Source organism: Dama dama, chromosome 5 (genome assembly GCF_033118175.1).
Source record: "Dama dama isolate Ldn47 chromosome 5, ASM3311817v1, whole genome shotgun sequence".
Classification (NCBI taxonomy): Eukaryota; Metazoa; Chordata; class Mammalia; order Artiodactyla; family Cervidae; genus Dama; species Dama dama.
In genome coordinates, this window is record NC_083685.1 from 117,312,599 (window position 1) to 117,337,780 (window position 25,182).

At 57.8% G+C, this 25,182-nt stretch overlaps 1 protein-coding gene across 3 annotated transcripts; it reads left to right on the top strand.

Moving 5' to 3' along the window:
• The first annotated feature begins 569 nt into the window (after nt 1-569).
• Nucleotides 570-23,805, top strand: KCNH6 (potassium voltage-gated channel subfamily H member 6). Of its 3 annotated transcripts, XM_061144321.1 has the most exons (14): nt 570-703; nt 1,523-1,753; nt 7,135-7,296; nt 7,488-7,693; nt 10,931-11,356; nt 12,973-13,372; nt 14,808-15,007; nt 15,207-15,459; nt 18,305-18,498; nt 18,696-18,734; nt 20,169-20,253; nt 20,750-20,918; nt 22,464-22,650; nt 22,970-23,805. In XM_061144321.1, the coding sequence occupies exons 1-14, from the start codon at nt 628-630 to the stop codon at nt 23,252-23,254; spliced, it is 2,913 nt and encodes a 970-aa protein (XP_061000304.1). In that variant the 5' UTR covers nt 570-627; the 3' UTR covers nt 23,255-23,805. The 3 variants fall into 3 exon arrangements, with proteins under 3 accessions (XP_061000304.1, XP_061000305.1, XP_061000306.1); XM_061144322.1 differs by lacking the exon at nt 18,696-18,734; XM_061144323.1 differs by lacking the exons at nt 18,696-18,734; nt 22,464-22,650; nt 22,970-23,805 and having other exon boundaries at nt 20,173-20,253; nt 20,750-20,900.
• The last annotated feature ends 1,377 nt before the right edge of the window (nt 23,806-25,182 follow it).

Sequence of the window (25,182 nt, forward strand, 5' to 3'; positions counted from 1 at the left end):
ACTTGGTAAGGATGGGCAAAAGGTCTATCCATACCATTGCCCGAGTCCAGTCCAGTGGTCAGATCGGGAAAGAAACCTTCAGCAGAAGACCATTTGAGGCCTCTAACAACCCCTTCGGCTCCCCCTCTCCTCCCCTACTTGAGAGAGACGGCCTGGCAATGTCCAGACTGGCCACCTGGTACCTGAAGCAGGTCTGAGAGGGCCGAGGGCACAGTCCATTGGGACGGAGCAGAAGCTCCTCAAAGAGGCCCTACCGGATTGATTCCTGGCGCCGGACTCCCGCCCAGCTCCGCCCCCGAAGAGTCAGGGCCCCGCCCCTGCCCCGTGGAGTCCCGGAAAAGTTGCCCCCGCCCCGCGGACCCCGCCCCGCCGCCGCTGCCGCGCGGCTCCTTTCAGCACCGCGGCGCGGACAGCTCCCGGGCGGCCACGGAGGGAAGGACGCGCGGCGAGCGGCGGGCCGGGGAGGGCAGCAGAGGGGTAGACGCAGGCGGGCGGGCGGGGCACGAAGCCCTGCGGCCCTCCCCGGGGGCGGCGCCCACCGGAGCCGGACGCCGCTGAGCCAGAGGACAGGCGGAGAAGCAGGGAGCCGGGGCGCTGCTGACTCCGGGCAGAGGCCGCGGCTGAAAGATGCCGGTCCGCAGGGGCCACGTCGCGCCCCAAAACACTTACCTGGACACCATCATCCGGAAGTTCGAGGGCCAGAGTGAGTGTGTGCGGTGGGTTGGGGCACGATCCGGAGCCCTGGTTCGGTGGCAGGAGTGGCCGGACCCTTTACTAACTTCGAATGGAGCAGGGTGGGGGGTGTCTGATGCCGAACGCATATCCTTCCCTTCAATGTCCGGGAAACACTTTCTCCTCCAGCGAGCCCCTACTTTTAGCTCCAACGCCACCCTCCTTTCCGCTGCACGGTGGGCAAAGTGCAGCTCCCGGCTTCACCCCTGAGTTGTTTTCTTGCCTGTTCTAAGCCCTGACCTCCCCTTGTATCCCTGCCATGCTTCCGTCCTGACTCCCCCACCCTGCCCCCAACTTCCTCCAGAGGTTTCCTTTTCGCCCTCCTTTTCACCTCCTGACCAAGTCACTCTGGTCTTTCTAGAAGCTCACCCAGGCCGGGCCGCATCTGGTCACACCCCTGCTCCTTCTTGCCGATCCCTTTCCCTGCTCCAGGAAGCCTTGGGTCTCCCTCCCACTTCACTGACCCCATTACTGCGCTGGTTTTCCCACAATTCCCAGGCCTGACTCCCCTTCCCCCACTTCTCTGGTCACCGTCCTGCTTCCCCCTCCTGACCATCCCCTCATTACTCCCAGGAGCCCCATGGCCTTACCCCATGACTCTGGCCTTCTTGGTCTTCCCACCCTCCTCAGACCTGACCTCCCCCTTCCTTCATTTTGATCACAGCTCTGCCGTGCATCCAGATCCAATCCCCCCATGCACACACACACCAACCGCTCCCACAAGTCTCTATGATCTTTCCCTCCCTACTGCCTGGTCCTGGTTGCCATGGGCTCCCACCTCCCGCCCCAGGTCGTAAGTTCCTGATCGCCAACGCTCAGATGGAGAACTGTGCCATCATTTACTGCAACGATGGCTTCTGCGAACTCTTCGGCTACTCTCGAGTGGAAGTGATGCAGAGACCGTGCACCTGTGACTTCCTCACAGGCCCCAACACCCCACGCAGTGCCATGTCCCGCCTGGCGCAGGCCCTGCTGGGCGCCGAGGAGTGCAAGGTGGACATCCTCTACTACCGCAAGGATGGTGAGGCACCCTCAGGCCACAGATTCTGCGAGGCAGGCTTGGCCCCTCTCTTGTCCAGGCAGAGTGGTCATGGGAAGGGCACTGACCCTGGGGACCAAAGGGCCTGGATGAATCTTGTCTCCTCTCTGGGCCTCTGTTTCCTCAGCTGTATGGAGAAAGTGCTGGACCCTGGGTGCAATGCCTTCCGAGGTCCTTTTCAGGGGCCAGGGACGAGGCTGAGCCACCAACTGGTCCTGGCCCCATGCAGGGCCTCCCACACCATCGTCCCTCCCCCGTGTCCCCGGTCTCCTGGCTGTCCACTCTGTCACTGTCAGCCCCAGCTGTCAGGCAGCTGGGACGGAAATTAACCTTTCCTCATCTCCGTCTGCTCTGAGGATTAGGGGAGGAGTCACCCCCTCAAGGCCTCTGGGGCCAGGCAAGGCATGGGGGCGGCTGGCTTGAAAAGAGGGCTGGGTCTGTCTCAGGGACCCCAGCTCCTTGGGGAGACAGGACCCGGAGTTTGTGCTGGCCCTGGAGGTTTGTCCAGTTTGGGATATTACTGCCAGCCCAAGCTACTGCAGACAGAACAGAAGCATAGGGAGGGGGCTGAGGATAAGAAATTCTGGAGCCCTTCAAGCCCCTCCTCTCAGTACTTCAGTGTCTCCACTGGGTCTGTGGGGGGAGGAAAGAGATGGGTGGGAACTAGGGTCCCCAAAATCCCTTTGAAATCATCTGGATCAGTGGCCCCCTCAGCCTGCTTCTGCATCAGAATTACCTGGAACTTGTTTTCCAAAACACACCTTCCCTAGAGAGGGGCTGACTCAGAAATGTGTGTGAAGTGAGGCCCAAACAGGTGTATTTGGAAAAATCTCCCTGGCAGTTTAGCTGTTCTGTCAGGTTTAGGAACCACTGGCTTAGATTAATCCCTCATTTCATGGATGAAGAAACTGAGCCCAAAGAAAAAGAAAGAACTTGGCCAGGATTCTACTGTGTGGGTCCTAGCTGGGACTGGACCCCAAGTCTCTGGATTCTTCCCTCAGATATATCTGGTCTGAATAATCCCAAGAGGGATGAAAAGAACCCAACAGCCTCTGTGTTTCCGAGGCGGAACTTTTGGGGAAGGAAGCCCGAGAAGAGGGCCCTCCCTGGGGAAGAAAGCATGAGGGCCCCTGGAGTGCAGGTAAAGGGCAGGCACCTTTGGACTGGGGCTGAAAGGTGCTGACGGTCCCGGTTACAGGGGCCTGGTGTGTGTGTGGGCAATGAATGTACGTGTAAACCTGAGCGTGTGTGTGTGTGTTTAAGGTGTTTAAAGTGCTTCTTGGGCAGGTCCTGGCTGTCCCTCTGGCTGTCCCCTGCTGCCTCCACCCATGTGAATGCAAGGGTAGTGATTAGGGGACTAGGAAGAACCTGGCTTACTTTGGGAGCACTCACAGGGTTAACGAAGTCAAAATATTTTTAAAAGCTGTGACCTCACCTCCTCACATCATTGCAGAGTGGAGGTGACAGTCAAAGGAGTGAGAAGGGTCCCAGGGGAACAGGATGGGACGGGAGGAAATGACGGAGGACAACAGGTCCCTCTGTCCCTCTCCTTGACCTCAGAGCCCTACCTGGGCGTGAGAGGGGTAAGAACTGATCATAGACTCCTAGTGATGTCAGCTCAGGGCTCTTAGGGTCTCCTCAGCACCCTAACTGTGTCTGGGCTGGGGGCCGAGGTCAAGGTCAAGCCTTGACCCTCGGAGATCCTCAGATCTTCCGAACTCTGTTGGTGTCTTCTAGCAGTCAGAGGGAGCCCCAGAGACCTAGTCTTAGAGGTTTTCTGTGGGTGAAAATGAAAAGTTAGCCACATACCTGTGCGTTGTGCTTAGTCACGAAGTCGTGTACGACTCTTTGCAACCCATGGACTGTAGCCTGCCAGGCTCCTCTGTCTCCCACATTGCAGGCAGATTCTTTACCATCTGAGCCACTAGGGAAGCCCACCTTGACCTATTATAGTCCAAGACCTTGAGCACCTTGGACCTGCCTGAAATTGGTGTGAAACCCAGAAAGGGGAACCTTCTGGCCAGCATTCCCCTAAGAGAAGGATGGGATGCTCAAATAACTTAGGTACACCTTCTGGTCCACTCTAACCACGTGATTGTTTTTTTGTTTTGTTTTTATCATATTCACATGGCTCTTATAGTCCTGCTGAAAGGCATCCTAATGGTGATTTTTTTTCCTTCCTCAGGTCAATACCTCCTCTCCCCCATCTTCCATTGATTAGAGGAGGAGTCACCCCCTCACCCCCTACAGAATTCTAGCTGATTTATAATCCTCTTTTCCTCTAAAGGGGTAAACCACTGACAGTTCTCCAAGTTCAAGTAGAGAGTCTGTGGCCATACACCTCCACATTGCGCATCTGTGTAAAGCTGGGCTCAAAGAGGCCAGGGCATTTGACAAAAATTACCCCATGAGACAGGGCTCAGAGACCCCTGAGAAACTGGCTCTGCTGCCATCTACCTTCACTAGGAAAAGTTAAGAACCTAACAGCTAGGAAGCATGGGGATGGCCACAAGACTTGAGCTAATGAGAGTCTGGAGGGAGGCCTGGAGAACAGTCCTACCACTGCCCTCACTGGGGACCTGCCAGAGGGGCCCAGCCCCGCCTGCGTGCCTTGGCTGGATTGTCTTCTCTGATGACCCCAAACCAGAGAGTTCCTTAATCTCCAAGCCAGACTCGAGGGAGCCTGGGGCTCCTCCAGTCCTCAGCTCCAGTTCAGGAGGAAGGACATGGGTGGAGGTCTGAGGTCCCAGTGTCTTATGTACACTCAACCATGAATGCCAGAGACACCCAGCGGGGAGGCAGGGTGGAGCAGCCGCACTCCTAGTGGCGGCCTTTGTGTCACCACCTCTTCCCTGAGGGCTCACCACAGGCCGGATGCGGGTGCAAAGAGATGGGGGTGATAGACAACAAGAGAGCCTCCAAGGGGAGGGGTGGGGACTATGAGGAACTGAAGGAAGGGGCGCATCTAAGAGGCAGGGAAGAGCCGAGAGCAGTGCGCTGTCCGAGGGGAGAGACGAGCCCACTGTCCAGGGTCAGAGAGGTGGCCCCGAGAGAAAGCCCTGCAAGAGAGGGCGAGCAGAGCCTGTCGACCACCCTCCAGGATCAGGGCGAGGCACAGGAACACTACCACTCCCGGGCACCCCCTAGGGTGACACACTCACCCACTTCTGGTCACCCACACCCACTCACTCGTGAGCAAGGACTTGAGTGCTGTGTTTAGTCGCTCAGTCATGTCCGACTCTTTGCGACCCCGTGGACTGTAGCCTGCCAGGCTCCTCTGACCATGGGGATTCTCCAGGCAAGAATACTGGAATAGGTTGCCATGCCCTCCTCCAGGGGATCTTCCCAGCCCAGGCATCCAACCTAGGTCTCCAGCATCGCAGGCAGATTCTTTACTGTCTGAGCCACCAGGGAAGCCCAAGACAGCTTAGGGATCAGGAAAAGAATGCTCTGATCTCATCCGAATCCTCCTGTCTCCATCATCCCCAGGCGGCGAGTGTGAAGGTCGGGCAGGGGGTGTTACATGAAGCCGCCCTCCAGCCCTCACTGCTCTGATGAGCTAGTCTTTGGTTCACTCTCAGCCTCAGTTTTCCAAAGATAGCATCAGTAGGTACAGGCTGGGCCTTGGCAGCCCCCAGAAGCATAGAGCCTGGAAGCCCTGCCCAGCTCTGCCAGCTCCCCACCAGGCCAGATTTCCGCAGTGCCAGAGAGAGTGAGAAGAGAGAATGGCCTTGCGGGTGGTGTTTCAGGCCACTGGCCAAGGAGGCTTCCTGGGTGGGTCCCAGCACCCAGGCCTTGCCATGCCCTGGGCTGATGAGAGTGCCAGGCTCTGGTCTGGGAAGCAGGCCTACAGCCCCGCAAGCCCAGGAGTGGGTCTCAGAGGCGAGCGGGCGGCCTCTCCTCGGTGTGGATGTCTCCCCTGGGGCCAGCGCGGCAGCTGGCAGATGGCTGCCTGGTGCTTGGGAGTCCAGGAATCTGATCCGGGAGATTCTTGCTCCAGGGAGGAAGGTGGGAGGGAGGATGTGGACAGCTCGGCTGCACCCCAGCACTGAGGGGGTGAGAAGGCGCCCAGGGAAGGGAGCACCAGAGGGTGATCTGGGGGAAGAGGGATTCTAATGGACCCCAAAGTAGTAATAGCCTCCCACCCACTCACATTTACACTCATTCTTTCATTCACCCAGCTAACAACACCTGGGACAGGTCCTGGCCTCCAGCAAGCAAGATAGACATATCTGCCTTCTGCTAGTCATGTTTACCCAAGTCCCCTGCCCTTAGCATCCTTGGACCTGACACCCATCAACATTGAACTGAGAGACATGGGATGACCGGGTGCCGTGGAGCGGGGCTCACAGGCATCCGCCCAGCCTGCTGCCTGGGCTCTAGGGAACATGGCAGTTTCAGCTTGTTTTGTTCCATTCACCTATGGGAGAGACAGCAAGACCCTGGAGCAGAGAAAGAGGAACAAAAGGGCCAATGGCTGGGTCTGAGCAGCCTGCGATGGCTGGGCGAGTGGCAGGAGAGCCTGTCCCACCCCCACCCTGCCATCTATCTCCCTCTCCCTCTGCAGTGCCCAGGCCAGTGCCCCACCTGCCTCACCCCTAGTCCCAGCACCTCTGCCTTGAGACCGCAGGCCCCTTCCTGGTCTGGAGCCGCAGCCTGGCCCTCACTCCAGTGTCCTTGGCCCAGACAAGTCCCCATCCCTCTGTTGTGTATGAGAGCGCAGGGCTCCCCGCTCCATGGCCCCAGCCCTCCCTGATGCATGGCCCAGCCAGCCCTGGCAGGTTAGTTTCTCAGAAACCCAGGCCCTGCAGAACAGGGGTCCGAGGATGCCCTCCAGGGCTCCGCCGTGCACCACCATGGAGCTTGAGGCCTAAAGTGCCAGCAGGCTCGGTGCCCAGCTCTGGGTGTGCTCTCAGTGAGTTCCCTCCAGCATCAGGGGAGCAGGACATCTTTGGGGAACAGGAATACAGGAGCTGAACCCAGGGCCAGCCAGAGCTACATGGGGGTAGGAGACCCGACCTCCCCTCCCCACTTAATCCACCCCCATCTGCTCAGCTTTAATTACAGCAGAAGCAAACCTCAAGGTTAAGCCCCGAGCTGAGGGCCGAGTGTGGACTTGGGCCCGAGGCTGCATTATCTCCTAATGAGGAGCTTAGCGGCTTTCTCCACCTCGGCTCTGTGGGTGGGGCGCTGCTGGGCAGTGTCACCAACAGCTCTGGTCACTCTGGGGGCCTCCTCCCCCACCCACGGCTGCTCTCAACTTGACCTTAACCCAACCGCCTGCCTAGCTTCCCCAGGCCAGGTTCCTGAAGGAGAGGACCTCTCCGGTGACATCCCACCCTCCCTTCCTGCGGTGTTTGCAGCCTCCTGCTTCCGCTGCCTGGTGGATGTGGTGCCCGTGAAGAACGAGGACGGGGCGGTCATCATGTTCATCCTCAACTTCGAGGACCTGGCGCAGCTCCTGGCCAAGCGGGGGAGCCGCAGCCTGTCCCAGCGCCTGCTGCGACAGAGCTTTCTGGGCTCGGGTGAGGAGGGGAGCAGATGGGGGGGAGGGGCGGGAGCAGGGGGCGGGGCGTGGGAGGGGCGTGGGAGGGGCAGGTGGAGGGGAGGGGTGGGGAGGAGCGGGGAGGGGGGCAGGTGGCGTTTGTGGGCGGCAGCATCAGGTGTCGCATCGGGTCCCCAGCCCTGACTGCTCTGACCCCGGCCTTGGTTTCAGACGGTTCTCATGGCAGGCCGGGGGCGCAGGGACCTGGGGCGGGCAGGGTCAAGTACAGGACCATCAGCCAGATCCCGCAGTTCACACTCAACTTTGTGGAGTTCAACCTGGAGAAGCACCGCTCGGGCTCCACCACGGAGATTGAGATCATCGCGCCCCACAAGGTCGTGGAGCGGACCCAGAACGTCACCGAGAAGGTCACCCAGGTGCGGCCTGCAGGCCAGGGTGGGCGGGGCCGTGCTGGGCCCCACAGTCCCTTCTCAGGCCCGGGCTCTGGACTCCTCCGGGGCTGGGGGAGCAGAGGGAGCCGGCCTGCCCAGCCCTGGTGTATGGTCTGAGCTCCAGGCCTCTTGTCCTGCTAGAGTCTGATTCCTTAGACCTGAAGGCCCACCCTGAGACTCCCACCCTGACCCCCAGCTCCTGGAGCCAGGGGAGGGTGGGTCAGCAATGCCACATCCTAGGCCTGGAGGAGCCGGGAGGGGGAACCCGCAGGACACCTTGGGGCCCGCCCAAGGCTCTGCCAGTCCCAGAGAAGGAGAAGCAGAGAGAGGAGGTGTCAGGGCCATACTGGGAAGAGGGTGGGGAGCCCCAGCCCTGCTCCCACCCCTGGCCTTTGAGGTGGCAGCCAGCCCCTAGGACAGGATGCTTCCACAGTCCAGGCAGCAGGGTGCGGGGTGGGCAGCCTGGCATCTTCAGCTCCCTTGGCGCGGGTCCCTGGGGAACAGCCAGGAAGCCTTCAGCCCCTCCTTGGCCAGCCCAGGGCAAACTGCCCTGGGTCCTCTGTTCCAGCTGACCACACTGTCCCTCCTCCTGGGGCCTGATGCCCCAGTCCCCAGCTGACCTCTCCAGAGGGAAGTGTAGAGAACACTGCCCAAGGTTCAGGGGCCCTGCCATTGCCTGCTATGTGATCTTGGGCAAGAGACCTGTGCCTTGTCTGGGCCCCAGGGTCCCATCTGGAGGAATGACTTGGACCACATGGTCTCTGAGGACTCATTTGACATTGAGGGTGCTGGCCCTAGGAGACGCTGAGAGGTGCCTAGGCCAGGGCTGAGCAAGGGGGTGCAGAGCAAGATCAGGGGACTCCTCCAGCTCCCCTGGGACTTTGTTCCCTGAGGGGATGGAGCAGCTCTTTGCCTCCCACCCCCTTTCACCTGAAGCACCCTCTGTGCTGGAGCAGGTGGGCTGGAAACTCCTTGTGACCCAGCCACTCACCAAGTGCAAGAGCCCTGGGGCAGAAAAGACCCCAGGCTGTAGGACTGGGCCCTTGGACATCAGGCGGGGCACAGGGGGCCAGTGACCTGGGAAGCCCACCTAGCTGTGCGCCTGGGACCCTCAGGTTGGTGACGGGGTGATGGGGGCTGTCGGGCTGGAGAGTTGTGCTTGGTACCTGCCCCCACCCAACTTGTCCTGCCCCCTACCCCAGCCCCTCTTGGCTTTACTAACCCACCCCATGTTGCCCCTAAGGAGGGGAGGAGCCTGCCAGAGCTCAGGGGAGGGGCTGGCATGGCCCAGAGCAGGGAAGTCACAGGGGCCTCAACCAGAACTCAAAGGGCCTAGAGGGCCGTGAGCCCATACCTGGGCTCCCACGCCCTGACAGCTCTGGAGTCACTGGGAAGGCCCCGGGAGCTGGCCCCAGAGGCGGTAGGAGACTCCGGAGATCTGTGGTGGGGGCGGTGGCACCCCGACTAGAAGCCCTAGGACGGGGACACTTCTTCTGACCCCACCCTCCGAGTTCTGACCGCCTCCCTCCCTCTCCGCGTGTTCTGCTGTTTCCGCCTGGTTGGTCTTGAGCAGCCAGGGGTGGACGTGGTCATGACGACACAAGCTCAGTGCTCATTCAGCCCCCTTAGTTGAGCCCCCACGTGGACTCAGAGAGGGGCATGCCGGACGAGGGAGCTGCCGCTGTGAGTCAGTGGAGATAACTGTGCCGTCAGGGCGTTTACAAGGAGGTGGGAGAAAATAAAAAAAACCTGGGTCAGGTCTGTGCAGGGTCAAAGGAAACTTCCCAGGGAGGCCAAACAGGAGCTGAGGCCAAGGCTGAGCAGGAGGTCCCTGCAGGGTGAGGACACTGTGGCCCCTCCCAGGGGTCTGGACGGCAGATGGGGGACCGTGTGGTTGAAATCAGCCTTTGGGTGGATCTTCCTTACTGTGATCCCATCTGCTAATGGATCTGGCTTGCAGGGCCAGAACCTTATGTTGCAGATTTTCTTAAACCAGAACCATCTGCAGGGCCCTATCCTGTCAGGGAGGGGCTGGGGTGATGATCCATGGGACACCTCTCAGGCCCCATCCTTGTGAGGGCAGTGTCTGACACTGGATGAGCAGAGAGGCGTGATTATCAAGTGTAATGGCATGTACCATCAAGATGCACTAGCTTGGGACTTCCTTGACAGTCCAGTGGTTAAGACTCCGAGCTTCCAAGGCAGGGGACACAGGTTCCATCCCTGGTCAGGGAACTAAGATCCCACATGACGCGCGGCACTACCAAAAAAAAAAAAAAAATGATGCACCAGCTCATTTACTTAGTACAGCCAACAGCCCCGTGGTGTTTGTGGTCCTTTGTTGTCCCCTTCTGCCAGTGAGGGAACTGAGACTCATAGAAGTTACAAAACCTGCCCCAAGACAAACAGACAGCAATGTCAGACCCGAGATCAACCTGGGAGGTCTGGCTACAAAAGGCAAGCCTTCTGCTCCCAGCTGTCTCTTGTGTTGGGCAGCTGGTCAGAGCCTGGGCATGTTAGGCTGGGCCCTGGTGATTGTATGTTGGCCGAAGTCTCAGAGGTGGGGTTCAGAGCAGAAGGGGTTCAGAATGTAATGATCAACCCCTCCTTGGACACGTGCAAAGTAGTCAAGGCCACCAGTACCCAGACCCGTCAAGAGTCCAGATTAACTATACACCCCCAAAATTTGATTCCTTCCGTGGAAGGCTCTGAGAGTTGGCCCCAGGGTGGGCCCTCCCTGGTCCAGGCCCCAGAGGGCTCTCAGGAATGAAGAGGCTACTTTGGAGGTGACTTGTTCCCATGGGAAACCTGACCACTGGAAACTTCCCAAACCCACCAGACAGACTAGTCACCCCCTCAATTGGCCTGAACCTGGCCCTCCCCTCTCCCCTCCCCCAATCCTGTCTTCACCTACTCCAGGCTGGCCTGTTTATGGGGGAGTTCAAACATGGGGTCACTATGAGACAGAGCTGCCCCCCTCTTCTGGACCCCACCTCCTCTCCTCACGTCCTCCCAGCACTCCTGTCCTCTTATGAACTACGTGTCCGTGTCCTACGGGCCACACCCCCATCTTTGCCTCATCCCCTCTCCCCTGCACCGCCCTGCCACCCACCCTCTCCCACATCTCCCTTCCTTGGCCTCACCCCTGCATCTCCACCCCTCCCAGAGCCATCTCCCCGCCAGGGGCCACCCGGCTGACCTCTGCCCGGTCCCCACACCCAGGTCCTGTCCCTGGGAGCGGACGTGCTGCCGGAGTATAAGCTGCAGGCCCCTCGAATCCACCGGGGCACCCTGCTGCACTACAGCCCCTTCAAGGCCGTGTGGGACTGGCTCATCCTGCTGCTGGTCATCTACACGGCCGTCTTCACGCCCTACTCGGCCGCCTTCCTGCTCAGCGACCAGGACGAGTCTCAGCGCGGGGACTGCGGCTACACCTGCAGCCCGCTCACCGTGGTGGACCTCATCGTGGACATCATGTTTGTGGTGGACATCGTCATCAACTTCCGCACCACCTACGTCAACACCAACGACGAGGTGGTCAGCCACCCCCGCCGCATTGCCGTCCACTACTTCAAGGGCTGGTTCCTCATCGACATGGTAGCCGCCATCCCCTTCGACCTACTCATCTTTCGCACTGGCTCCGACGAGGTGAGCGAGCCCCGTCCAGGCTGGCCCCCGCCGCGGTCCCCTGGGCCCCGGCCCTGGGTACGGGGAGTACTTGGCATGGGGCACCTTTGCCGAAGCAGGTGGTGGTGGTAAGGAGGGACCTCAGACATCTGTCACCTCCCAGCCCTGGAGGAGGAGTAGCTGGGGCTTCCCGTAGGTCTGGATGCCCTCTCTCTGTTCCCGAACCCTGCCCCTTCTGGGACGGGCATGCCCATGCGGCCCGCCCGTCCTGCTGATTTCTAAACCATAGTTACCCTGAAAATCCACAGGCTGCCTCTCAGGGCAGCCTGACTGCCTCCTCAGCCCCAGCCCCACCACTCCGCCCACTCCGCCTCTCACAGCTGACGGGAGGGCATTTTCATGCTGTTCTCATAGCTTCTAGTCCCACTCTGTCCTTTCGCCCCATCTCCTTGGGATCAGCTTTTTTGTTGCTGTTGTTTTAATATTTATTTATTCATTCACTCATTCATTTATTTATTTGGCTGTCGCATCTTAATTGCCACCTGGGGACCGTCATTGCATCATGCGAGATCTTTCACTGTGGAGCGCGGACTCTCACCGACTGTCTCGTTGGGGCTCTTGGGCATAGGAGTTGTGGCTCGAAGGCTTAGTTTCTCCACAACATGTGGGACCTTAGTTCCCTGACCAGGATGGAACCCGTGTCCCCTGAATTGCACTGTGGATTCTTAATCACAGGGCCGCCAGGGGAGTCCCTTGGAATCAGCTTTCCACTCAAATAGCTTGCCTCCTGTGTTCCAGTCACACACCAGTCACCTAGCCTGTCCAGCACGGAGTATCCATCGTGACTTCATGCTCCCATGCCCACCCACCCACTTCCAGCAAATCTATCCCCAAGTCCTCTCCCCACCCTTTCCACCTGCACTGGCCCTGCCTGGACACGGAGTGGCCTTCCTTCCACCTCTGCCCCAGCCCCACACCTGCCAGCCTCAGCCCTTGCACACAGGAGCCAGAGCAAGTTTCAGATCACTTATCTGACCCTGACCCTCATTCAGTCCAGTCTTCAGAGCTTTCAGTTCTCCCCAGTAGCTTGGGATAAAAGCCAAGCTCTTTGAGGAGCCTGTGGCCACAGCAGCAGCCCCTGCCCACCTTCCAGGCTCCTTCCTCACCACTGCACCGCCTTCTGCTCTGCGCTCCCACCTGCAGCACCACCTTTGGTTCCCCAGGTGGACTGTGCCATTTCATGGCCATGCCTTTGCTCATATTGCTCCCTGTGCCCGGAATGCCCTTTCCTCTCCCTCCTGTCTGGAGACCCAGCTTCATCTTTCAAGACTCAGCTCCTGTGTCACCTCCTCTAGGAAGCCTTCCCTGCCCTGTTGCTGCAGACTTTTCCTCCCCTTCCTCTGTGCTCCCCTTCGACTTCTGTCCTGGCAAACCATAAAGCTATTTTGAGCTTTAGGCTGAGAGCTCCTTAAGGTCCTGCATGGGGTCCCACTGCCGAGAGCCTGGCCCAAAGCAGGCTTTCCATAAGTGTTTGTTGAATGACTATGTGACCACACCCGCAAGGGAATAAATGTGGTCCTACGCGCAATCTCTCAAGGGCTGACCCCAGCTCCGGGGCCCCCTCCCTGCCTCTCCAGACCACAACCTTGATCGGACTGCTAAAGACAGCGCGGCTGCTACGGCTGGTGCGTGTGGCTCGGAAGCTGGACCGCTACTCTGAGTACGGGGCGGCCGTGCTCTTCCTGCTCATGTGCACCTTTGCGCTCATCGCACACTGGCTGGCCTGCATCTGGTATGCTATCGGCAACGTGGAGCGGCCCTACCTGGAGCCTAAGATCGGCTGGTTGGACAGCCTGGGCGCGCAGCTCGGCAAGCGCTACAACGGCAGCGACCCAGCCTCGGGCCCCTCGGTGCAGGACAAGTACGTCACCGCCCTGTACTTCACCTTCAGCAGCCTCACCAGCGTGGGCTTTGGCAACGTCTCCCCCAACACCAACTCCGAAAAGGTCTTCTCCATCTGCGTCATGCTCATTGGCTGTGAGTGTCTGGGGCCTTGCCCACCAATTCCAGGTTGAGTTTTGTAATGAGATATAACACAGTAACAATTTCTGTGATTGGCAGGTCCTAAGTTTGCAGCACAATGAATTTTTGCATGTGTGTACACTAACTGTGGGCTTCCGTGGTGGCTCAGACGGAATCTGCCCGCAATGCAGGAGACCCAGGTTCGATCCCTGGGTTGGGCAGAAGGAAATGGAGAAGGAAATGGCAACCCACTCCAGTATTCTTGCCTGGAGAATCCTGTGGACAGAGGAGCCTGGCGAGCTACAGTCTATGGGGACACAGAGAATCGGATACGACTGAGTAACTAACACTTTCACACTAACTATATACAGAATCTATAGCCCTCAATATATATCAGGGATCAGGGCCAACTGCCTCCTTTTCAGGGCCTCGTGCAAAATGAAAGTGTGGAGCCCTTTGTTTAAAATATTATTAAGTATTTCAAGACAGTGAGAGCAGAGCACTAAACCAAAACCCAGGGCCCTTCTTAGCACAGGTCCACATCTATGAAGTGCTTGCCAGGCACTTTTCTTTTCAATATGTGTTTATTTGGCTGTGCCGGGTCTTAGTTGCAGCATGCAGGGTCTTTAGTTGAGGCATGTGAACTCTTAGTTGCAGTATGTGGGATCTAGTTCCCTGACCAGGAATCGAACTGGGGACCCCTGCTTTAGGAGCATGGAGTCTTAGCCCCTGGACCACCAGGGAAGTCCCTGCCAGGCACTTTTCTAAGTCCTTATCAGAGGTCCCTGTTTTGTTCCCATCACTACTCCATGACGGCCATAGTATGAGCTGTTTATAGACCAAGAAACTGAATATCCTAACTTGCCAGGGGTTACAGAGAGACCCAATTCCAGCCCAGGGGACAGACTCCCAGAGAACCAGCTCCCAGGGCTGTGTACTGTCAGGCCTCACATTGTGCTTCCTGCCTTTCAAGACACTCGGCCTAGGAACAGGAGAGGCAGTGTGGAATGTTACACGTAGATTAAGTTGTCATGTTCAGAGTATTTAGAGATGTGAAAGCCCAGAAAAACAAAAACAAGGGGGGAAAAAAAGGTGAAAACAAGAGACCAAGAGTTTTCCTTTTATAATATTTTTACAACTTGAAAGAGAAAACAAATCTGAACTAAAAAAACCCATTGCCCTAGTTCTTTCTTCTCAGGAGTTTGGCCTATGGGGCCCCGGAAGCTGCCAAGAGGCACAGGGTGGAAGGAGGAGGGCAGAAAACCCAGGGGTCTTTGTCCCCGCCAGACACCCTGGCACCGTCCTGGACACTTCTGACTTTGCCCTGGACAGAGGGGTCCCTGGCAGGGGGATCCCAGGGTGCGGGCGGCCGGAGCAGGCCTTGGGGTGGTGTTGTGACCTGGCGGAGATGCTCTGGAGCTCAGCCCCGCATCCCGCCGCCCTGCCCCAGCCCTCATGTACGCCAGCATCTTCGGCAACGTGTCGGCCATCATCCAGCGCCTGTACTCGGGCACGGCGCGCTATCACACGCAGATGCTGCGGGTCAAGGAGTTCATCCGCTTTCACCAGATTCCCAACCCGCTGCGGCAGCGCCTCGAGGAGTACTTCCAGCACGCCTGGTCCTACACCAATGGCATCGACATGAACGCGGTGAGCCCCTGCCGCTCGGGCCCGGGTGGGGCGGCCCACCTCGCTCAAGTCCCAGCTCTGGCGAATGCTCCCGGAGCAGGGCGGTGCGGGGAGAGCAAGGTCCCGCGGGCACTGGGCGTCCCCAGAACCCTCCTTACCTCCCGCTCCCCCAGCCCCCAGCCCTGGCCGCACCCCGCTGGACGCCCCCGCCGCCCCGCAGGTGCTGAAGGGCTTCCCCGAGTGCCTGCAGGCCGACATCTGCCTGCACCTGCATCGCGCGCTGCTGCAGCACTGCCCGGCCTTCCACGGCGCCAGCAAGGGCTGCCTGCGCGCGCTCGCCGTCAAGTTCAAGACGACGCATGCGCCGCCCGGGGACACGCTGGTGCACCTCGGCGACGTGCTGTCCACGCTCTACTTCATCTCCCGAGGCTCCATCGAGATCCTGCGCGATGATGTGGTGGTGGCCATCCTCGGTGGGTCGGGCGGGGAGGGCCGGGCTGGGGGTGGGTGGGGTGGGGGAAGTGTCCTGTCTGGACCAGGCTGTTCCCAGGGACGCTGATGGCACCTGCCACGTGCTGAGCATGTGCCACGGGGGTGCTTGACGCCCAGCTCACGGAATCCTTCACACCAACCCTGGCCACAGGCCCCATTTTCCTGATAGGGAAGTTGAGGCTCAGAGAGGTCTGGTAGGTGGACAAGCAGGGATTCCAGGGCTGGGGAAGTCCAGGCAGGCTGCGACTTTCTCCTGCCCTTAGGAAGCTTGGGGTGATGAAGGCAAGGGCTTGTCTCAGGTAGAGGCAGGGTGGTCACTGCAGCTGCAGGGATAGCTGGACTTTGGAGGAAGGATAAGGAGCTCTGGACAGGGGATAGACTGGGGGCCCACATAGCCTCTGCCACTCACCTTGGGCAGGTCACTCACCTGTCTGATGTGGTTCTTATCTTCCACGCCTCCCCCCTGCCTTCAGCCCACCCCAAGACCCTGACCAGACTGTCAGCCTCCCCGTCCCCTGGTTCCCCTGGCCAGGCTCTCCTCCACCCAGTCCTCTCCCTCTGGCCTGCCCTTGCTCTCTTCTTCCACTACATCCTCACCTGGGCCAGCTCCTTGCTCTCGTGATCTCAGCCTCACCTATGCCACAAGGACCCCCAGAGCTCTGTCCTGGCCCCAGTCTCTCCACAGAGAGGAAAATTCCATTTGTCTCCAGATATGGCCATCCTTACATTCCATAGGCAGACCAAACAGCTTATCTCAATCTGAAATCATCATCTTCCCTCAAAGGCAGCTCCATGGGCATCCCCGTCACTGTGAACCTCCCACTGCCCGGGCCAGAGACCTGGGAGTCAGCCAGGGAAGTACCCTCCTCCTTTCCTGGCCCACCCCCACCATCCAGGCAGCCACAGAATCCTGTCTGTTCCCTGCATTGAGATCTCTCTGTCCTATACCTGTCTCCTTGTCCCTGCCTGGGCCCAGTCCTTAGTATGTCCTTCCTGGGCAGATGTCAGGAGCTCCTTTCCTGCAGCCTGAATCTGGTGTACCCCAGACTCCATCTTCCACCTGCCAGTGACCTGAAATTCACATCTGGGCATAGTCTTCTGCTCAAAATCCTTTCGTGGTTCTTCATGACCCATGGGACAAATGTCAACCCCTGTGCACGGCCCTCCACATTCTGGCCCCCCCTAGGTCCTGCCACCCTCCCCCTGGTGGTTCATGCTCCAGCCATCAAACTACTTAGTTCTCTACACCTGCCCATCTGTCCCACCCCTGTGCCTCTGCACATGCTGCCACTCCGTTCAGAGCACCTGCCTCGCGCCCGTCCCGGCAGGCCCCAGGCATCCTTCAATGCTGAGCTCAAGCTCAGCTCCTCTATGAGCCCGTCCCTCATTCCCAGCCAAGTTTAGAAGTGCCATCCAGGTGGAAGAGATATAATTATTATTAATAATTAAGAAGCCAGTCCAATTTAAGTTTCAGTTAGAGACATGAACTCTCATTTTGTCCTGAGAAGAAATGGACATTAGGTCATAATCCTTCATCTACTGGAAAACCATCACTTTATAATGTTGCCCAGATTTCTAGCTTCTGGGTTTCATATGTGACCCTGGAGAGTCGCTCCCTTCTCTGAGCCTCCTCAGTCCCCTCCTCGGTAAAAGACCTTTTATCCTGTTCTCCTGGGGGCCCATGTCCTGGCCTCCAGCCATCATTGAGCAAACACTTAGCACTCCTTGTGCAGAATGGCCAGGCTGGGGGCTGGACTTTCCTGTGGGAAGTGGCCATGATAATCATGGTGTGTGGCACTCTGGCCCTGGGTTCTCTGCCCCGAACCGTGACTGTGCTGCACAGACCACAACCTGCTTCCTCCACCCGATTGCCTTTTTCCTGGAAGACCAGTCCTCCTAGACTCTCACAGCCCACCCTCCACTCCAGTAGCTCTGTAAGACCCCTCCCTGCCTCCAGCCACTCCTGGTGGAATGAACCCCTCCCTCTTCTGTAGTCCCATTGCTCTTGGCTTGTTCTGAGGCTCTAGAGATCGTTCTATAATCTGTCTGTTGGGGATCTGGGGGGGCTCCTTGTGGGTGGGACAGAACCCTAGTCATGTTTTTATCCTGTGGCTAGCACAGTGCCTGGCACCAGAATGGCCCAGCACCCCCACCACTTGTCCCCATATCCAGCCCAGGTCCACCCTGTGACATCGTCCATCCTAACGCCTTGCATCTGTCTGTCTGGTGCCTCTTGCTCTTCGAGGCACTTCCTCCAGCATCACCTCTGCCCCTCTGGACCACCGGGGCGGGGGCGGCCAGGGCAGATATGGTTATGGCCATTTTAGAGATGGGGACACCGGGGTGCAGAGAGGGCCATGCCAGTCACTTGGCCCCACAGTGGGAGTGGGAATGGAAGAGAGAGAAGCCTGAGGTGCTGTCCCAGGGAGCTGGGTGCTCCTGACCCCTGGTCCCTGCCACTCTGCAGCTCTGTGGCCAGCCAGAGAGGAAGAGGTTGGGCAGGGAGCCTTTGGTGTCTCTTCTGTCTGCTGTTCCCCGGGTAGGAGTGGTAGGGGCAGTTCCCAAGCAAGTGGGAAACAGGAAGGAGATTCTGGTAGAAGGTGGTCTCAAGGATCCTGGAGATAGCAAGGGGACCCACAGGTTGGGGTGGCAAGGGTCTCTGCACACTCCCTGCCCTCACCCAACACGTCCAGCCTTGTTCCAGGCCCCTGCCTGGCAGAAACCCTGAAGCTGGGCAAGGTCAAGGTTAAGAGGTCCTCAGGGAGGCTCCTCAGAAGAGAGCAGAGAGCCAGGCCCTGGAGATTCCCCCGCCCCTCTGGCTGGCAGGAAAGAATGACATCTTTGGAGAGCCCGTTAGCCTCCATGCCCGGCCGGGCAAGTCCAGCGCAGATGTACGGGCCCTGACCTACTGTGACCTGCACAAGATCCAGCGGGCAGACCTGCTGGAGGTGCTGGACATGTACCCTGCCTTCGCAGACAGCTTCTGGAGTAAGCTGGAAGTCACCTTCAACCTGCGGGACGTGAGTCTGGGCTGGGTGGGCCGGGTCGGGGGTGGCCCTCGGCCAGCCTGTAATGGGCCATGGCCAGTCAGCCTGCTGAGCGCTTGGCCTGCTTGGCTGGAGAGGACCCATCTGACCACTTCCCTTCTTTTCAACCCCCCCTCTTCATCCTTTGTCATAATCACTTCTGTGCCTCCCATGGCCAACATAATGCTAAGTATGAAGATAGCTACCAATTACGGAGCACCAACTATGTGGTAAGCACTGGGCTCCTTCTACATGATCTCATTTAGTCTTCCTGCAGGTGGTGTTATTATCCCCATTTTGCAGATGGGGAAACTGAGGGTCCTAGCAGACAAATGTCTAAAGCCACACAGTCACACAGTAAATCATATATTCAGTGGTGCAGCCAAAATGGGACTCAAGTTTGTGCATCTCCATAGCTCAGGCTTTTCCCACCACATCCTTCTAAGCTGCTAGGGGGGCAGTGGGGGCGGGCAGCAGTATCTGCCATCCACGAGCTCACAGTCCAGGTCCCAGAGGTGTAAGCAGTGATAGAGCAATCTCTCCTCTCAAATTTATCACTCAGTGGAGGAGATTATAATAACTCAAAAAGAAGAAGGAAAAAAAAAGAAGAAAGAGCTAAATAGTTTTTTTCTTTTCTTTTGGCCTCAGCAAGCAGCTTGTGGGATTTCGGTTCCTTGATCAGGGATTGACCCTGGGCCCAGAATCCTAACCACTAGGCCACCAGGGAACTCCCAAGAGCTCCATAGTGAAGAACCAAGGCAGTCTCAAGGGTGTGCAGTGAGACCAAATATCTGTGGAGCTCAGGGTGGCCAAGATGTGGGACAGCCAGCACAGAGTGGAAGTGCCCAGAAGGGTCTGTGTGCTGGGGAGGGTCGGGAACCAGCTAGTGGGAAGGAGGGGGACAGGTGCGCCTGGCAGGGGCCACAATGGCCGAGGCCCGGGCACTGAGCCCCCAGCCCTGGCCTCAGGCGGAGGGTTCCGCTGGCCCAACCCCGCACCCAGCGTCTGGAGGTGGAGCTGAGGCAGGTTTACCTGCTCCAGACGGCCCTCCCCACCCTGCCCTATGCTGTCCTCCCCTCCCCAGGCTCTCCTCTTCCTGCCTGGCCTGTCTAGGAGGCCTCTTGTGAGGACTCTGCCTTGGTGGGGGGCGGGGGGCAGGGGGTGCCCAGCTACTAGGAGGCATGAGGTGGCCCAAGTGCGCAGTGGCTGGACACTTGAGCAAGAGGGTTGTGGTGTCCATGGCCTGGGACATCTGCAACCCCCGGGTGCCCCCAAGTCCTATTAGCAGGGGGGTAGGCTGCCAAGGGCATGGATGAGGGCACCCCTGAAAGGATTGGGACTTCCAGACTTCCACCCCTCAGGGGGAATTATCACATCGCGGGTCCCAGGGTCCTGAGGAAATGGAAGGAGAACAGCTCCCCTGCCTCCCCCACCCCCACCTTGCTGCTCAAGGCAGCCTCTCGCAGGACTCCTTGGGGTCTGCCCGGCCCTAAGCCCCTGGGCATCCCCTGCCAGTCCACGCTGGAGAGGAGCTGCCGGGAGCACGCTGGGGGGGCCCAGCTGCCTGCAGCCACCCTCACCTAGTTGCCATGGGGGTGGGGGAGGGGAGAGAGGCCCGGTCCCGGCTGTGGCCCCCATTACTTGATGCTCTTGTTCCCCACAAGGCAGGCGGTGGTCTCCAGTCATCACCCCAACAGGCTCCAGGCAGTCAAGACCACCAGGGCTTCTTCCTCAGTAACAACCAGTCAGGTGAGCAAAATCGGCCCCCGCCAGAGCCTGCCCCTCCCGGGCCCGAAAGCCCTGCCCAGCCTCCTGGCCCTTGGCAGGTCCTCCCCATCCTGCCTCTCCTAGGAGAGACCTCCCCAGGCTCAGCACCGGAGGCCCCTGCACCCCTCCCCCGTGTCCTCGGAGCCTGAGTGAGGGCTGCTGTCAGGGGTGGATACCGGCCCATCAAGGTACTATGGGCCCCTCTGGGCGGCAGCTCCCTGGACAATGAGGCCGGGGCTGACATCCCCACCTGGCCAGCCCCCCCAGGCTGGGGCCCACCCCTACTGCCAGGGCTACAGCCTTTTGGGTCCTAGAAGCCAGGCCTCTATGGGGGCAGGACACCCAGGGAAGGAGATCCACTCCTCCCACCCCGTGTTCCCATAGCAGGTAGGGAACGGGGCCCGGGCTCTGCTCGAGAAGGCCCACCCTATGGAACCAGCTGGACCTTGGCTCAAGCTTCCCTCTCCACCCCCTGCAGGTGCAGCCCCTTCCATGAGCATCTCAGACGCATCTGGCCTCTGGCCTGAGTTGCTGCAGCAAGTGCCCCCCAGGCCAAGTCAGAGCCCCCCAAACCCTCAGGGAGACTCAGACTGCTGGCCTCGGGAGCTAGGCTCCAGGCTAGAGCAGCTTCAGGCCCAGATGAACAGGTGGGTGACCTGTGGGCAGGGATGGGGCAGCCACGGAGGGCAGGCCTGGGGCAGGCTAGGTACGGGCGCCCCCTCCTGGTGCCTCGGGGACATCGCTGGGTGTTCCGTGGGTTTGAGAATGAAAGCAAAAACCTGAAAGTGAAAGTCACTCAGTTGTGTCTGACTCTTTGCGACCCAGGCAAGAAAATACTGGAGTGGTAGCTGTTCCCTTCTCCAGGGGATCTTCCCCACCCAGGGATTGAACCCAGGTCGCTCGCATTGCAGGTGGATTCTTTACCAGCTGAACCACAGGGGAAACCCAATGGTTTGAGAATGGCCAGCCCCTTTTAGCTGCAGACCTCCCCAGCCCTCTTACTGAGGACAATTCTTTGGATGGCTTGTCCCAGCAAACCTGGAGCATGCCGAGAGGGGTGTAACTTCATGCTGAAACAAATTCTGTGGGCCCAGGACTTCCTTGGTGATCCAGGGACTAAGTAAGACTCCATGCTCTCAATGTGGGGGGCCTGGGTTCAATCCCTGGTCAGGAAACTAGATCCCACATGCTGCAACTACGAGTTCTCATGCCACATCTAAAGATCCTGCATGCTACAACTAAGACTCGGCGCAGCCGAATAAATAAATATTTACATATTTTTTTAAAAAATACCATGAGCCCTTGGAAAGGGGTTGTGGCCTGTGGATGTCAGGGCTGTGTGGCAGAGTGAGGGCTTAGGGGCAACACAGTCCTGGGTTCAAATTCTGGCTTGGTAACTTAGCAGCGATACTGTGTATAAGTAACAACCACTCTGAGCCTTGGTTTACCCTTTTGTGAAGTGGGGGTAACCAGAATACCTGTGTCGAAGCTTCATGATGAGGGCAGAATGTCTCTTTCACAAGCACCCTCTGAGAAACAGTGATAAGGAGAGCTGAGCATTAGGCTGGTTTTTGTAGCTGTGGGGTGGGGGTGGGGGGAGTTCTCTGGTTACCAAGGCAGCACAGGCGTGTTTGGGTTACCTTCACCTGTTCTATAAGTTGTACTGAAACATCTACTTAAGTTCTTTCCTTAGTACCGTTCCTTCAAATTAAGTAATTTGGTACCTACCCTCCCCCCCTAAAAAAACTTCACTCTGAGGACTAAATGATGCGCGCAGCTGCCTAATCACTGTGATTATCAGAGTCAGGAATGTACTAAGGGGCATTTGGGTGGAGGCTGTAGATTGTAGGGGATTCCCTGGTGGCTCAGACATTGGTCTGCCTGCAATGCAGGAGACCCGGATTCAGTCCCTGGGTCGGGAAGATTCCCCTGGAGAAGGAAATGGCAACCCACTCCAGTATTCTTGCCTGGAAATCCCATGGACAGAGGAGCCTGGCGGGCTACAGTCCATGCGGTCACAAAGAGTTGGATGTGACTGATGACCTAGCACTCACGCATGTAGACTGTAGCGGGGAAATAGCTTCATCCAGCAGGGACAGCCTGCAGCCTACACAGCTGATGGCTGCCCTAAGGCCCTAAACTGGTCTTACCAACCCTGACCCTGACCCTGACTGTGGGGTTCTGCCTGGCAGGCTGGAGTCCCGCATGTCTTCAGACCTCAGCCACATCCTGAAGCTCCTTCGGCAGCCCCTTCCCCAGGACCACACTGGCTACGTCTTGGGAGCCTCTGCCTCCAATGACCTGGCCTTGTTCCCTGCAAGCTCAGCGACTCAGAGTCCAGGAACCCAGCTGCCCCGGGGTGACCCACCCCTGGCACAGGTGAGCAGTGGAGGGGACCCCCAGGGGCTTGCCTGGCGGCGGCTGCATGACTTCCCCCACCCTTACCTTGGTCTCAGTGGTCATCCAGCCCAGGGCCTTTGTGGCCTGAGGGCAGCTGTGACTTCTGCTGTCCTCTCTTATGGTCTGAGTGACAACAGGCAGCCTGGACAGGTGGTAGCGGAGTCCAGACTGTAACCATGGACTCCACACTGGGGGCGGGGGCAGCAGAATACATCTCCTGCTGGTTCCCAACGCCGAAGTCAGGGTGGCCTGGGGAGGCTCCCCACCCTGCTTGCCCCCCTCTTTCTTGACCCCCCAGATGCCCAGCTATGGTGACACGGATGAATGGAGGCCGGAGCTCAGGAACTCTTCCTCTAGGATGCCCCCCTCTGCCATGGAAATGGACAGAACTCTGACACTGTCCTCGGAACAGAAGCAGCCCGAGGGGCTCCCCTCACCCCTGGCCTCCCCTCTGTGTCCCTTGGAGGTACAGGGGCTTGTCTGTGGGCCCCGCTTCCCCTCCCTCCCTGAACACCTCAGCTCTGTGCCCAAGCAGTTGGAGTTCCAGAGACATGGCTCAGATCCTGGGTTTGCAAGGAGCTAGAGCCACTGTGCCCCAAGATTAAAAAAAAAAGCACTATGAAGGAGCTGAATGTGGGTAAGGTGATAGTTAAGGATGTGGGGGAGGCAGACAGCCTCTAAACTAGCCCTTCACCTAGAGTAGCTACAAACTGCCAATCCAGGTGACCCCAGACGGTGCAGGTGAAGAGGCTCGTGACTTCCCCCAGTCTCCTCCAGGGCTCTGTTTAGACAGCAGGGCTGGTGGAGGGTGGATGAGCCTCAGGCGTGGAGGTAGCTACCAGGACAGAGAGCTTAAGAAAGAAAGGAGACGTTTCTGATCTTTTCTGTGTGAGAGCCTGGCTCTGTGCAGAGTCCAGTCACCTCTCACCTCAGAACTCTCCCCCACGATGCAGCCAAGCCCCCAGGGTTGGTCAAGACCTCCTGCGGAGAGCCTGTGAACTAGCTAGAGATGGGAGTCTCCTCTGCAGTGGACACATCAGGGCCCAGAACTCCAGCCCTCAGCCACCCTGCCCTTGATGGTTCTGTGATGACCTTTGGGACCTAGTGGGCAGTAGAGGGTCTCAGAGCTAATAAAGTCTGCATACTTCACGTTGGGCTGGGTGTGTAACTTGTCTGAGGGTCATCAGGTCCTTGATGGGGCTATAATCCTGACAGTTGTGATCTTCTTCCAAGGAGCTGTGTGTTGGGGACCTGAAGGTGAATCCACCGGGTCTTGGAGCCCCCGGAGGAAGGGGCTCTTAGCCAGGCTGGGGTGAAGGGAAGCAGAGAGACTCTGGCATGGTGGCCACAGGGAATCATGACAAGAGCTAACACTTCCAAAGCACTCTTCTGTGTTAGGGGATATCGTGCTGACTTCCCTGCAGATATTGTTGACTCTTTGCAACAAGCCTAGGGGGTCAGTATTATTATCCTCATTTGAGAGAGAAGGATCAGAAGTAGAGAATCGCTAAGAAATTTACCCAAGCAAGAGGGGAACTTCTGGGGTGCTGGTGCTCTTCTGTTTCCTGATCCAAGTGCTGATTGTATGAGTGTGTTTCAGGTTGTAAGAATATGTGCACTTCTATGTGTAGATTATACTTTGATTTTAAGAAAAAAATATTTCCCAAAAATATATCAAAAGAAGGACATAATTTCAACCCAGATGGTCTGGTTTGAGAACATGTGCAGTCAACTACTCCACTGAAATGGGCTGTTGTTCAAAAAGTCACAGGTCCTGTCCTTTTTCCCTAAAAGAATTTTAAAAATGTATTTCTCCTTTATACATTTTTAGTTGACATCTGAAGTATTCCACGATAACTTTAAACAGTTGCAAACGACATAATTGCCAGTGTGTTGTAAATATTGACACTTTATAAACTGTTGCATTTATATTGATCCATTTAGATCCAAATAGCAGTGATTCCAGAAGCCAATATTGGGACTTCCCTGGCAGTCCAGTAGTTAAGGCTCTGCACTTCGAATGAGGGGGTGAGGGTTCGATCCCTGGTTGGGGAATTAAGATTCCCACATGCTCTGCTCTGCCCCCCACAGAAGAAGTCAGTGTCATTCATTTTAAAAACAGGAAAACAAGCTCTTCTTTAACACTGTCCCTTTTTCTCTGCTCATGTGTGTGCTGTGCTTTGTCGCTTAGTCATGTCTGGCTCTTTGCGACCCCATGGATTGTAGCCCTCCAGGGTCCTCTGTCTGTGGGGATTCTCCAGGCAAGAATATTGGAGTGGGTTGCCATGCCCTCCTCCAGAGGATCTTCCCAACCCGGGGATCAAACCCAGGTCTCCCACATTGCAGGAAGACAGTCTAAGCCACCAGGGAAGCCCTTTCTCTGCTCATAATTTCACTCTATTTCATTCAAAGTTTACCCAACATGTAATCTATTACCATGCTTGAAAGTATATTATTGATAACCTTATCATATGTGTTTGTGACACACACACACACACATATAATTTTTAA

What these genes read in the sequence shown, in the direction of transcription:
- KCNH6 (XM_061144321.1), top strand. Translation starts at nt 628, where the DNA reads ATGCCGGTCCGCAGGGGCCACGTCGCGCCCCAAAACACTTACCTGGAC. An exon ending in ACAGAGCTTTCTGGGCTCGG is followed by an intron (nt 7,297 to 7,487) that starts GTGAGGAGGGGA and finishes CCTTGGTTTCAG; the next exon opens with ACGGTTCTCATGGCAGGCCG. An exon ending in GTGACCCACCCCTGGCACAG is followed by an intron (nt 22,651 to 22,969) that starts GTGAGCAGTGGA and finishes TTGACCCCCCAG; the next exon opens with ATGCCCAGCTATGGTGACAC.